The sequence below is a fragment of the Oncorhynchus kisutch genome, linkage group LG5, assembly GCF_002021735.2.
Source record: "Oncorhynchus kisutch isolate 150728-3 linkage group LG5, Okis_V2, whole genome shotgun sequence".
Lineage (NCBI taxonomy): Eukaryota > Metazoa > Chordata > Actinopteri > Salmoniformes > Salmonidae > Oncorhynchus > Oncorhynchus kisutch.
The window spans coordinates 4456979-4471699 of NC_034178.2; the positions used below are offsets into that span (position 1 = coordinate 4456979).

The following is a 14721-nucleotide window of genomic DNA, read 5'->3' on the forward strand; positions in this document are numbered from 1 at the left end:
CGTGAGAACCAAAGAACCGGAGGAGGAAGACTGGGGCAATGTGGGCCAGGAGAAGGAAGAGCAGTCCAGCTGACCAGGCAGGGTGTTGCAGTGTAGACATATCATGTTATAGTGCAGGATGAACATGCTCTCTGAACAGATCAGGGACTGTAGTGAGTCAGAAACTATGAACCTCTAACATATTCTCATTTATAAAACCACATTAAAACATCTCTAAATATATTTGTTTTTTTGTAGAATGGGTATGATAATATAAACAAATATTGGATATTTAAGATATACAGAGCCTTCAGAAAGGATTGACACCTCTTGACTTTTTCCACATTTTGTTGTGTTACAGCCTGAATTTAAAAATGATTCAATTGAGATTTTGTGTTACTGTAATAACCAATATTGTCAAAGTGGAATTAGGTTTTTAGAAATGTTTTATTTGTCTTGAGTCAATAAGCATTCAACCCATTTTGTTATGTCAAGCCTAATTAAGTTCTTGAGTAAATATTTGCTTAACAAGTCACATAATAAGTTGCATGGACTCACTCTGTGTGCAATAATAGTGTTTAACATGAATGACTACCTCACCTCTGTACCCCATACATACAATTAGCTGTAAGGTCTCTCAGTCGAGCAGTGAATTTCAAACACAGATTCAACCACAAAGACCAATGAGGTTTCCCAAAGCCTCACAAAGAAGAGCACCTTTTGGTAGATGGGTAAAAATATTTTAAAAAGCAGACATTCAATATCAGATCAAATCAAATGTTATTTGTCACTTGCACTGAATACAACGGGTGTAGAACTTAACGTGAAATGCTTACTTACAAGCCCCTGGTGAAGTTATTAACTACACTTGATGGTATATCAATACACCCAGTCATTACAAAGATACAGGAGTCCTTCCTAACTCAGTTGCCGGAGAGGAAGGAAACCGCTCAGAGGCCAATGGTGACTTTAAAACAGTTCCAGAGTTTAATGGCTGTCACTACAAAGATCCAGGAGTCTTTCCTACCTCAGTTGCCATAGACGAAGGAAACCGCTCAGAGGCCAATGGTGACTTTAAAACAGTTAGAGTTTAATGGCTGTGATAGGATACAACTGAAGGTGGATCAACAATATTGTAGTTACTCCACAATACTAACCTAATTGACAAAGTGAAAAGAAGGAAGCCTGTGTGTGCTGCTTTCCAACAGACACTGGGAGATGAATTCACCTTTCAGCAGGACAATAACCTTAAACACAGCCAAATATACACTGGAGTTGCTTACCAAGATGACATTGAATGTTCCTGTGTGGCCTATATACAGTTTTGACTTAAATCGTCTTGAAAAACTATGACATGACTTGAAAATGAATCTGTAGCAATAATCAACAACCAACTTGACAGAGCTTGAATACTTTCAAAAGACAAAATATTGTACAATCCAGGTTTGCAAAGCTCTTAGATTCTTAACCTGAAAGAGAGCTGTAATCACTGCCAAAGGTGATTCTATCATGTATTGACTCAGGAGTGTGAACTCTTATGTTAATTAGTTATTTCTGTAATACATTTTCAATACATTTTCAATCTTTTCTAAAAAACATGTTACTTATGGGTTATTGTGTGTGAGAAAAAACAACATTTAATCCATTTTGAATTTAACACAACAAAATGTGGAATTAATCAAGGGGTGTAAATACTTCCTATTCTGTTTTTCCTGTTTAGAAAAATAAACGCTTCATTAGACATCTGTTCATTTAGTTGAATTTTGGGGACAAAAGCAGTTGCTGTGAACACTCAGATAGAGGGTTCCATCAGAGGTCTGAGTACCAGACGGTACACTCAGATAGAGGGTTCCATCAGAGGTCTGAGTACCAGACGGTACACTCAGATAGAGGGTTCCATCAGAGGTCTGAGTACCAGACGGTACACTCAGATAGAGGGTTCCATCAGAGGTCTGAGTACCAGACGGTACACTCAGATAGAGGGTTCCATCAGAGGTCTGAGTACCAGACGGTACACTCAGATAGAGGGTTCCATCAGAGGTCTGAGTACCAGACGGTACACTCAGATAGAGGGTTCCATCAGAGGTCTGAGTACCAGACGGTACACTCAGATAGAGGGTTCCATCAGAGGTCTGAGTACCAGACGGTACACTCAGATAGAGGGTTCCATCAGAGGTCTGAGTACCAGACGGTACACTCAGATAGAGGGTTCCATCAGAGGTCTGAGTACCAGACGGTACACTCAGATAGAGGGTTCCATCAGAGGTCTGAGTGCCAGACGGTACACTCAGATAGAGGGTTCCATCAGAGGTCTGAGTACCAGACGGTACACTACAACACACACACTTCTATTTTTTGTGTGTAAAAACATTGCAACAGTATCCCTGGAAGAGTCACACGCATGACGACAGTGATTATTTTTATACCATCTCACGCATGCACGCACACACACACACACACACACACACACACACACACACACACACACACACACACACACACACACACACACACACACACACACACACACACACACACACACACACAGGTCTCTCCACAACATCTGATTGGTGAGTGGGAGTTGCTGGGAATAGATGAAGCATAAATAACCAGCTCCTGTTTAGAAGCCTCCATGTCAAACACGATACTTCTGATTGGATGGTCATCGGACGGTTATATTTGCTCTGCCCCTGGACACACCCCTATGACAAAGTATTTGATATGATTTACTAATGGAAATCAAGGTGGATAGGTCTGCTACAGTACGTAGGATAGTATCTGGCTCCTTCCCTGTCCTGCTATTGGTGGGGATGAAGCCGATTGACGAATCGACATACTGGAGGACAGACAAACATCCGAACAGAGAAACAGTGACACATAAAGGCAGACGGACATACGGACAGCCCGAACCACCCGACACACCGATAGACAAATCTTCACAATTGACTGACCGACTGAAGACAGATAGACCTCACTAGTGTCATGTCTCCTGCTGAGAGGCTGAGTGTGCTCCTCTTCCCAGCTGGGTTCTTCGGGGGCTTGGGGGCCCTGTCCCTGATGCTCTCCTTTGGGACAGACTACTGGCTGCTGGCCTTGGAGACCTGTGGTCCTGGGGGGGCATCAGAGACCTGGGAGGCTGGGGCCCTCAGACCTGGGGAGGGGGAGATGGAGGATCAGGACACTGTGACATTCTTCCACCAGGGCTTCTTTTGGAGGTTCACCTTCAGTGGCATGAGAGAGGAGAACATGGTGTGGCACTTCTGGATCAGTAAATATGAGAGTTTTCCCCCACCTATTTATGAAATAGAAATACTGTAGCAGACAATACATTCATTGATGAATGACAAGAATAACCGGAACTGTAGTATAATAAACCAAAAAAATACAACGTACATTTTTTACCAAAGCCAATCAACCACACCAAAAGGTCTGTGTGCCTGCCTACCTCTTCCCATTTTATGCTTCTGAGCAAAGCACGGATTACCAGGCACCTGACACTGCAGTCTACAGGGCCTCCTGGAGCATCTTCCTTCTAGTGGGCGTGGTCACTGTTATGATTGGTGGGTTTGTCATCATCTGTGTCTCTCCATTGGCCAGCCACAGGCTCTACAAAGTAGGCGGGGCACTCTTGCTCACTGGAGGCGAGTTATCGGTTGTGTTCCTCTGCTCAGACATTGCTGACGCATGCCAAATCTTACAATGCCTGGATCGGTACTTTTACATGTCAGCTAACCACATCATATTTTATAGAAATCTGATGCCAGACAGCATAGTCGATGATGTAGCGTGCAACCATGGGTTGATGCATGCATCGTCTGATCAGAGCATGAGTTACTAGCCATGGTTGGGTCCACTGAACTTTAGATGAAGCTCAAAGTTCAATGTGGAACAGTGACGATTTTAGCATCTTTTTTATGCATGCCAGCAAACCCAGAACACAACTTAACACTAAACAATACATTAATTACACTATAACGGTGACAAACGGTGCCCACACAGGGTGCCTACATAAAGCTGTCCCTACAGCAGTCCCAGGACCTTACCACTGCTACACCTGGCTATCAGCGGAGCCTTAGCTGATATGGCTGACTTGCTTAAACAAATGTGGCTTCTACTGACAATTGAGATGTACAATCTATAGCATAAGGGGATTTGAGGCAATCCGTTATTTTGATTAAGACATTAATGAGCGAGCTAGGACGGATGTAGTCAAATGCACAACAACTGAATTCAGAACATGGGCCGTTTTTACAGTATTCTCCATGTACACCAAGTCAAAAATGATAGAATAAATCTAAGGGGCATATATTCAGACAATGAAAGCTCTTATAATACTCAATGATTACATTTCTCTAAAACAGGCTTATCCTTTTTGTTTATCCTTTTAATCTTGGAAAAGAGACCCTTAAACCCAGACTTGGGACCACACACCCACTCTACTGAATAGCAGGCTAGTGATTGCTTTGCAATGCTTGCACTTAGCCACTGATTCCTTCCAAACCAGTCATTGTTGAATTTGTTGTGTAATGTCCAATGGTCGATGAGCACTTGTACATTTTATCTATCATTTCTTTTCGTTATTTCTTCTCATATGACAAGGATTTAAAAACATTTGCCAGTAGATTGTCAACTTGATTCATGATGATGACTGCTAGCTTGCTAGCTAAGATTTTGAAAGTATGATGTTGACATGATCAGTCCAATCAAAGCTGCTGTAGATATAACGTGATTTGACGTCATTTTATCTGTGGCCAATGACCTTGATCCTTCTTGGATTGGCACTTCTAATGTAACTATGGCAGCACACAAGGGGCGTGAATTTTTTAGCTCTACCCTTAGATTTGCGGTGACGTAGTGTCCCCATGAGTGACAGAACACTGAGCCAATCACGGCGCAAGTAGAGAACATTACCAACCCCTACGCTCCGTATTTTCCGCTGGCTTCCCCACCACCACAGAAAGCACTGAGCTAGGCCGAAACACCTGCATTTTGGAGCTGCCTTACTCAAGAAAGCAAAAAAATGGACCAAGCTTGTGTGCGGCTTTATTAACATTATTATATATATTTTTTACATTGTTTGCAAACTGATATGTGACATGTATTAATGCCAAAATAACATGCAAACAGGCAACCCCACCTGCCCTGAATGACGAGTTGCCACTAATGAGGAGACGCATTTATGTTCTATTAACTTTTATTGAGTTTAAATGTTTCCCTCTTCCTCCCCCTCTCCCTCTCCTCTCCCTCTCCTCTCTCCCTCTCCTCTCTCCCTCTCCTCTCTTCCTCCCCCTCTCCCTCCCCCTCTTCCTCCCCCTCTCCCTCTCCTCTCTCCAGGTCTATGTCTCCTGGTTGTAATAATGATGTATGTAGTCTGGACCCAGGTACTGGACACTCTGGAGGACTATGCTGCCCAGCAACAACACTCCTCTCAGTGTCCAACAGTCTACCACCTCAGCGTCCAATACGGCCTCTCCTTCCTGTTTTCTCCCGTCTCCGTCTTCTTCTTCCTGCTGGCAGCACTGCTCTTCATCCTGATTGGACGAACAGTGCGGAGGTGCCATCACAAAGTGCCAATGTAGTGACTGAGGGGGGAAACAGCCAGAGAGGAAGTTGGGAATGAACAGTGACTCTAGTGCCATAAAGGCCCAGACCTCCATGTTCAGTCTATAACAAGAGCCAGTAGTGACTGACACCATGGTCAAGTCTTTGGCTCTCACAGAGTAATACAGATGGACCATATTAAATACATTTGGAATAATCAACTGTGATTAGCTTTGAATAAAAAGGCTACAGTCTCATTGGGAGTTAAATTTAATTCCACTGATTATTTGCAACCAGTTCTGGACTCTATCAGACAGTCCAGTCATGGAGGGTAATGAATTAGATTGTCATTATCTATTGGGATAATCATGACGGACGGGACAGCGGGATCCTAATCAACTGCAACACATCTGAATGGAAATACAGCTGGGTTCCACGACCACCACTAGAGAGCAGTGCTGCTTTAACAGTAGTAAAGTAGGAAAAGATACAACACCGTTTACAGTATTCCTAACCCAAATACTTCAAGCCATCTCAGAGAGCTTCTATAGTTTCGATGGGAACAGACGTATCCCAGCCAACGTGAAGTTGCATCATTCATATTTCATTACAGCAGAGGGATTAAAAAGTTGAAAGAGGAAATGGTGAGATAATTTATTCAATTGCCTTTTTTTTTGGACCAAACAAAAGATAATATATGTTCTGTTTTTTTCCTTCTTCTGTACAGTACGGTTAACTCAATATTAAAGTATCTGATACAGAAAGCCCACCATCACACCTTAATAATTGGAAAAGGCAAACATTATGAGTTCTCTCTCAGTGGTGAGGGCCTGAGTCAGTAAGACAGCGATGAGATGAGGCTGACTGGGGGAGGAAAGGAGGGGAGGAGAAGAGGTGAAGTGTCTCATCAGTGTGTTTTTCTTTTCTTTTAATGTCTTTGCTCCTCTTCCTAGTCTGAGCTGTGAACAAGGTGAGCGTAATTACACTAGGAGCTTTCAGCTTGTCACATTCACTTCTGTGGCCTCACACCGCCTGAAACATCTCTGGCACTAGCACCCCCTCCCTACCTACACCCCCCATCACCACCCGCCTGCGTTAAACCCACACCGGCGCCACGAGCCGCTCGTTTTAAAAGGGAGAGATTTTAATGATAGCCTGATTCAGTCATCTCTTGCTTTCAATCTTGTATTTTTTAGAAAAAGAGATTCTGTTGGCAGATTCATTTCCAGTATGTGCCCCCCCTCCCCCAATCCAACATCCTCCAGATTCAGTGTTATGTGTCACTGTCACCCCAGTGTTGCTCACACACTGTTGTTGATCCCCCTCGTCACCTGGGTCTCTGTCCCTGAGAAATGAGACTGTCCACAACAATTACTACAAGAGCAATAAAGTCTCTCATCTTGCTCTCTCTCTCTCTCTCTCTGTCTCTCTCTTGTTCTCTCATTCTCTCATCTTGCTCTCTCTCTCTCTCTCTCCCTCCCATTCAAAATGAAAAATGGTGGATCAAATGTATGTCACATGACAGATTGCAAAATGGAGACCATTGTTTTTAAGTTAAATGTATTTTCTGCAAATACTCCTTAGCTCTTTGGTTGGCACTGTACAATCAGCAAATCAGTACTTGCATGACTTGCTTTTGTGTGTGAGTGTAAATCACCCTCACATATTACTGGGTACAATCATGGCATAGTTCCCCTCCTTCTTATCCTCCACATCCTCCCTAAACACACCCTGTCCTCCCAGTTGGTTTGGTCCACTCAGCCCAGAGCCTCGGGGCCCACCCAGGGGCCACAATTATTCATTCCTTTGCTCAGCCAACTAGAAGAAATGACCCTCTCTCCAGATCCAGGACCTTCTAACCTGAATCAGAACCCCAGGCTGAAGCCCCCTGCCTTGGCTACAATTATGACCCCCCCGTGCCTCCACTCTCCAGACCCAGAGTTTTCCATAAATATGAGGCTGGGCGGCTGGACCCTGTTGTACTGTACTCACACAGCCCATGCTCTGTCTGGCAGAGCTGTAGCCTGCAGGCTATGTGTGTTCAGTGTCCCTCGGGTGGCTAGGGAAAAACAGAAGTGTGAAGGACCTGAAGAGACACATATATTGGACTGATGGATGATAAATGTGATGAATATAGGAGAGTCAGACTCTTCAGAAATCTTTCATGGATTTCAGCCATATGTCCATAAGTGTATATGAATAGATCTGATGTTAATAACTTGTTGGACTCTACACGACAGCATGTCCTGTCCCTTTTCTTCCATGGCACATTGTATGTTCTATTACCCTTCTCTATTCATCCTGCTCACATCCTCTTATTTAGCTCTATTTCCCTGTTTCTAACATGAGATCTTTCTCTCTTCCCCTCTCCCCCTTTTTTCCCTCACCTCTCGCTCTCTCTCTCCCCTCCATCTCATCTGGCCAGGTCTTTCAGTGTTCATAATGAGGTCTGTGATTGCTCTGTGGCCCTCTCCACCGATCTGCCCTGCTCTCTACTCTCTTCCTCTCTCCTCCTTTCTTCCTGTGTCCTCTGCGTCTTTCCTGGGGGTTAATGAAGATCCTGTGGATTAAAAAGTAGCTGTTAGAAATGACACTGGCCCTGGCAGAGATGTGGGGCTGCAGGCTGGATTGTGCCAAGAAGGCGGGAAGAGAGGAGCAGGATAAAGAGAAGGGCATGGGAACCTTTTTGTCCTGCTCTGACCTGCCATTTGAGTATCTACAGTAAATCCTATTACCCATCTACCTCTCTCTCCCACACCATCTCTCTCTCTCTTTCTCGCTCTCCATCTCTCTCTCTCCCTCTCCATTCAATTCAATTCACGGGGCTTTATTGGCATCTCTCTCTCTCTCTCTCTCTCTCTCTCTCTCCCCCCATCTCTCTCTCATCATATCTCTCTCTCTCTCCCCCCATCTCTCTCATCATATCTCTCTCTCTCTCTCCCCCCATCTCTCTCTCATCATATCTCTCTCTCTCTCTCCCCCATCTCTCTCTCATCATATCTCTCTCTCTCTCTCCCCCCATCTCTCTCTCATCATATCTCTCTCTCTCTCTCCCCCCATCTCTCTCTCATCATATCTCTCTCTCTCTCTCTCCCCCCATCTCTCTCTCATCATATCTCTCTCTCTCTCTCCCCCCATCTCTCTCTCATCATATCTCTCTCTCTCTCCCCCATCTCTCTCTCATCATATCTCTCTCTCTCTCCCCCCCATCTCTCTCTCATCATATCTCTCTCTCTCTCTCCCCCCATCTCTCTCTCATCATATCTCTCTCTCTCTCTCCCCCCATCTCTCTCTCATCATATCTCTCTCTCTCTCCCCCCCCATCTCTCTCTCATCATATCTCTCTCTCTCGTCTATTTTTTCTTCCACCTCTCCTTTTGCTCTACATCTGTCTCACCTCCCTTTCTAACCTTCTCATCCTATTGCTTTCATTTCTCTTTTTTCTTTCTCCCCCTCCTCTCTATCTCATCTGTGTTCACGGGTCCCTTATCATCACCTTCTTTGACAGCCCGTTTCACCTCACCAGGAGAAGAATGACTTGTGAGCACAAATACCTGACTGTGGAGCACTTATCATTAGGAGGGGAGGATGAGCCGGTGGAGAGATGAAGACTTCTCTTCATCTGTCCCTCTCTCATCCTCCTTCCATCTCTTCCTCCCTCGCTTCATCCCGCTCTTCCACCGGACACTATTGCATTAGGTGAGTGTGTACATCAGGTCAGTGTGTACATCAGATCAGTGTGTACATCAGGTCAGTGTGTACATCAGGTCAGTGTGTATATCAGGTCAGTGTGTACATGAGGTCAGTTGGTACATTAGGTCAGCGTGTACATTAGGTCAGTGTGTACATTAGGTCAGCTGGTACATTAGGTCAGCGTGTACATTAGGGAAGGTAAACAGATTATATTTAGCTCATTTCCAACCCTGCCACCTCCTTCACCTCACCTCCTCATTGGAGACCAAAAGGGGCATAAGCCTTTTCTTTTTCTCTCTCTCTCATTCTTCTTTCCTCCCTCTCCTTTTCCAAAGAAAATTATCAACAGGGTGTACTAGAAGAGAGAGAGAGAGAGAGAGAGAGAGAGAGAGAGAAATATGAAATCCAAGTTTCTTTCATCCATGAAAGCTTTCATCTCTTTTTTCAAACTGAGGGGATTATCAGTGGTGGTGCTACTGGTGCTACTGATACAACCTCTACTAGGGGAAGAGAGGAGGGAGGGGGGAGGAGGTGGTGCTACTGATACAGGTGGTGCTACTGGTGCTACTGATACAGGTGGTGCTACTGGTGCTACTGATACAGGTGGTGCTACTGGTGCTACTGATACAGGTGGTGCTACTGATACAGGTGGTGCTACTGGTGCTACTGATACAGGTGGTGCTACTGGTGCTACTGATACAGGTGGTGCTACTGGTGCTACTGATACAGGTGGTGGTACTGGTGCTACTGATACAGGTGGTGGTACTGGTGCTACTGATACAGGTGGTGCTACTGGTGCTACTGATACAGGTGGTGCTACTGGTGCTACTGATACAGGTGGTGCTACTGGTGCTACTGATACAGGTGGTGCTACTGGTGCTACTGGTGCTACTGATACAGGTGGTGCTACTGGTGCTACTGATACAGGTGGTGCTACTGGTGCTACTGATACAGGTGGTGCTACTGGTGCTACTGATACAGGTGGTGCTACTGGTGCTACTGATACAGGTGGTGCTACTGGTGCTACTGATACAGGTGGTGCTACTGGTGCTACTGATACAGGTGGTGCTACTGATACAACCTCTACTAGGGGAAGAGAGGAGGGAGGGGGGAGGAGGTGGTGCTACTGATACAGGTGGTGCTACTGATACAGGTGGTGCTACTGATACAGGTGGTGCTACTGATACAACCTCTACTAGGGGAAGAGAGGAGGGAGGGGGGAGGAGGTGGTGCTACTGATACAGGTGGTGCTACTGATACAGGTGGTGCTACTGATACAACCTCTACTAGGGGAAGAGAGGAGCGAGGGGGGAGGAGGTGGTGCTACTGATACAGGTGGTGCTACTGGTGCTACTGATACAGGTGGTGCTACTGGTGCTACTGATACAGGTGGTGCTACTGATACAACCTCTACTAGGGGAAGAGAGGAGGGAGGGGGGAGGAGGTGGTGCTACTGATACAACCTCTACTAAGGGAAGAGAGGAGAAAGGGGGGAGGAGGTGGTGCTACTGATACAACCTCTACTAGGGGAAGAGAGGAGCGAGGGGGGAGGAGGTGGTGCTACTGATACAACCTCTACTAGGGGAAGAGAGGAGCGAGGGGGGAGGAGGTGGTGCTACTGATACAGGTGGTGCTACTGATACAACCTCTACTAGGGGAAGAGAGGAGCGAGGGGGGAGGAGGTGGTGCTACTGATACAACCTCTACTAGGGGAAGAGAGGAGCGAGGGGGGAGGAGGTGGTGCTACTGATACAGGTGGTGCTACTGGTGCTACTGATACAGGTGGTGCTACTGGTGCTACTGATACAGGTGGTGCTACTGATACAACCTCTACTAGGAGAAGAGAGGTGGGAGGGGGGAGGAGGTGGTGCTACTGATACAACCTCTACTAGGGGAAGAGAGGAGCAAGGGGGGAGGAGGTGGTGCTACTGATACAACCTCTACTAGGGGAAGAGAGGAGCGAGGGGGGAGGAGGTGGTGCTACTGATACAACCTCTACTAGGGGAAGAGAGGAGCGAGGGGGAGGAGGTGGTGCTACTGATACAGGTGGTGCTACTGATACAACCTCTACTAGGGGAGGAGAGGAGCGAGGGGGGAGGAGGTGGTACTACTGATACAGGTGGGGCTACTAATACAACCTCTACTAGGGGAAGAGAGGAGCGAGGGGGGAGGAGGTGGTGCTACTGATACAGGTGGGGCTACTGATACAGGTGGGGCTACTAATACAACCTCTACTAGGGGAAGAGAGGAGCGAGGGGGGAGGAGGTGGTGCTACTGATACTGGTGGTGCTACTGATACAACCTCTACTAGGGGAAGAGAGGAGCGAGGGGGGAGGAGGTGGTGCTACTGATACAGGTGGGGCTACTGATACAGCCTCTACTAGGGGAAGAGAGGAGCGAGGGGGGAGGAGGTGGTGCTACTGATACAGGTGGTGCTACTGATACAACCTCTACTAGGGGAAGAGAGGAGCGAGGGGGGAGGAGGTGGTGCTACTGATACAACCTCTACTAGGGGAAGAGAGGAGCGAGGGGGGAGGAGGTGGTGCTACTGATACAGGTGGTGCTACTGATACAACCTCTACTAGGGGAAGAGAGGAGCGAGGGGGGAGGAGGTGGTGCTACTGATACAACCTCTACTAGGGGAAGAGAGGAGCGAGGGGGGAGGAGGTGGTGCTACTGATACAGGTGGTGCTACTGATACAACCTCTACTAGGGGAAGAGAGGAGTGAGGGGGGAGGAGGTGGTGCTACTGATACAGCCTCTACTAGGGGAAAAGAGGAGCGAGGGGGGAGGAGGTGGTGCTACTGATACAGGTGGTGCTACTGATACAACCTCTACTAGGGAAAGAGAGGAGCGAGGGGGGAGGAGGTGGGGCTACTGATACAGGTGGGGCTACTAATACAACCTCTACTAGGGGAAGAGAGGAGGGAGGGCGGAGGAGGTGGTGCTACTGATACAGGTGGGGCTACTGATACAACCTCTACTAGGGGAAGAGAGGAGGGAGGGGGGAGGAGGTTGTGCTACTGATACAGGTGGTGCTACTGATACAACCTCTACTAGGGGAAGAGAGGAGCGAGGGGGGAGAAGGTGGTGTTACTGATACAGGTGGTGCTACTGATACAACCTCTACTAGGGGAAGAGAGGAGCGAGGGGGGAGAAGGTGGTGCTACTGATACAGGTGGTGCTACTGATACAACCTCTACTAGGGGAAGAGAGGAGCGAGGGGGGAGGAGGTGGTGCTACTGATACAGGTGGTGCTACTGATACAACCTCTACTAGGGGAAGAGAGGAGCGAGGGGGGAGGAGGTGGTGCTACTGATACAACCTCTACTAGGGGAAGAGAGGAGCGAGGGGGGAGGAGGTGGTGCTACTGATACAGGTGGTGCTACTGATACAACCTCTACTAGGGGAAGAGAGGAGCGAGGGGGGAGGAGGTGGTGCTACTGATACAACCTCTACTAGGGGAAGAGAGGAGCGAGGGGGGAGGAGGTGGTGCTACTGATACAGGTGGTGCTACTGATACAACCTCTACTAGGGGAAGAGAGGAGTGAGGGGGGAGGAGGTGGTGCTACTGATACAGCCTCTACTAGGGGAAAAGAGGAGCGAGGGGGGAGGAGGTGGTGCTACTGATACAGGTGGTGCTACTGATACAACCTCTACTAGGGGAAGAGAGGAGCGAGGGGGGAGGAGGTGGGGCTACTGATACAGGTGGGGCTACTAATACAACCTCTACTAGGGGAAGAGAGGAGGGAGGGCGGAGGAGGTGGTGCTACTGATACAGGTGGGGCTACTGATACAACCTCTACTAGGGGAAGAGAGGAGGGAGGGGGGAGGAGGTTGTGCTACTGATACAGGTGGTGCTACTGATACAACCTCTACTAGGGGAAGAGAGGAGCGAGGGGGGAGAAGGTGGTGTTACTGATACAGGTGGTGCTACTGATACAACCTCTACTAGGGGAAGAGAGGAGCGAGGGGGGAGAAGGTGGTGCTACTGATACAGGTGGTGCTACTGATACAACCTCTACTAGGGGAAGAGAGGAGCGAGGGGGGAGGAGGTGGTGCTACTGATACAGGTGGGGCTACTGATACAATCTCTACTAGGGGAAGAGAGGAGCGAGGGGGGAGGAGGTGGTGCTACTGATACAGGTGGTGCTACTGATACAATCTCTACTAGGGGAAGAGAGGAGCGAGGGGGGAGGAGGTGGTGCTACTGATACAGGTGGGGCTACTAATACAACCTCTACTAGGGGAAGAGAGGAGCGAGGGGGGAGGAGGTGGTGCTACTGATACAGGTGGTGCTACTGATACAATCTCTACTAGGGGAATAGAGGAGTGAGGGGGGAGGAGGTGGTGCTACTGATACAACCTCTACTATAGGGAAGAGAGGAGGGAGGGGGGAGAGGAGGGAGGGGGAGGAGGTGGTGCTACTGATACAACCTCTACTAGGGGGAGAGAGGAGGGAGGGGGAGAGAGGGGGGAGGAGGTGGTGCTGCTGCTGCTGATACAACCTCTACTAGGGGGAGAGAGGAGGGAGGGGGAGAGAGGGGGGAGGAGGTGGTGCTGCTGATACAACCTCTACTAGGGGAAGAGAGGAGCGAGGGGGGAGGAGGTGGTGTTAAGATAGGTGGCTGTCAATACAGAAATGGAACACACTATTGGTTGGCGTCCATGTTGGAGCTGAGAGGCTGATCATTGCTTCTCACACAGAGAGAATTGTGGTACAATACAAACAGAATGGCACAGGGTACATGATCACTGGCGTAGGTCGGCACTCAGCACATGGAAAAGTATTGAACTAAAACCAAAAAGACAAGACAAAATAAAAACATTAATGCCAAAGAATATTATTAATCCCAAAAATGGAACCAAAATCAAAATAATAAATGATATTTCTCTCCTGTGATAGCTACTTGGCTTGACTTCTAATCTCGACTGTTCCAAGTGTTTTTTCATTAAATGTGTGTCAGACTAATTTCGAGGCAAATGAATACAGATGTCAGGATGCCATCAAATCCCATCGTGGGCCCCATAATGAGATAACAGGCTTTAGTCAAAGCATTAATGCTATTGAAAAAATGAGATTAGTTCAATGGGATATGGGTCTGGAACCCGCGGAACGAGGGCTTGGCGGGCGGAGAGGCACGGGGAGGAGGAGAGAGAGGAGGAGGTGGAGAGAGAGAGGCACGGGGAGGAGGAGAGAGAGGAGGAAGTGGAGAGAGACAGGCACGGGGAGGAGGAGAGAGAGGAGGAGGTGGAGAGAGACAGGCACGGGGAGGAGGAGAGAGGGGGAGGGGGAGAGACAGGCCGTGGAGGAGGAGAGAAGAGGGTGGAGAGAGAGAGGCACGGGGAGGAAGGAGAGGGAGAGAGAGAGGCACGGGGAGGAGGAGAGAGAGGAGGAGGGTGGAGAGAGAGGCACGGGGAGGAGGAGAGAGAGGGGGCAGTGGAGAGAGAGGAGCCACAGGGAGGAGGAGAGAGAGGAGAGGTGAGAGAGAGAGGCACGGGGAGGAG

At 48.0% G+C, this 14721-nt stretch overlaps 1 protein-coding gene across 1 annotated transcript; it reads left to right on the top strand.

The window, feature by feature from the left end:
* The first annotated feature begins 2961 nt into the window (after positions 1-2961).
* On the top strand, positions 2962-5670 carry LOC109882392 (transmembrane protein 182-like). Its single transcript, XM_031823871.1, has 3 exons — positions 2962-3247; positions 3387-3620; positions 5314-5670. The coding sequence occupies exons 1-3, from the start codon at positions 2962-2964 to the stop codon at positions 5556-5558; spliced, it is 765 nt and encodes a 254-aa protein (XP_031679731.1). The 3' UTR covers positions 5559-5670.
* Positions 5671-14721: the final 9051 nt, after the last annotated feature.

What these genes read in the sequence shown, in the direction of transcription:
- LOC109882392 (XM_031823871.1), top strand. Translation starts at nt 2,962, where the DNA reads ATGTCTCCTGCTGAGAGGCTGAGTGTGCTCCTCTTCCCAGCTGGGTTC. An exon ending in GGTGTGGCACTTCTGGATCA is followed by an intron (nt 3,248 to 3,386) that starts GTAAATATGAGA and finishes TTTTTACCAAAG; the next exon opens with CCAATCAACCACACCAAAAG. An exon ending in GGCACTCTTGCTCACTGGAG is followed by an intron (nt 3,621 to 5,313) that starts GCGAGTTATCGG and finishes TCCTCTCTCCAG; the next exon opens with GTCTATGTCTCCTGGTTGTA.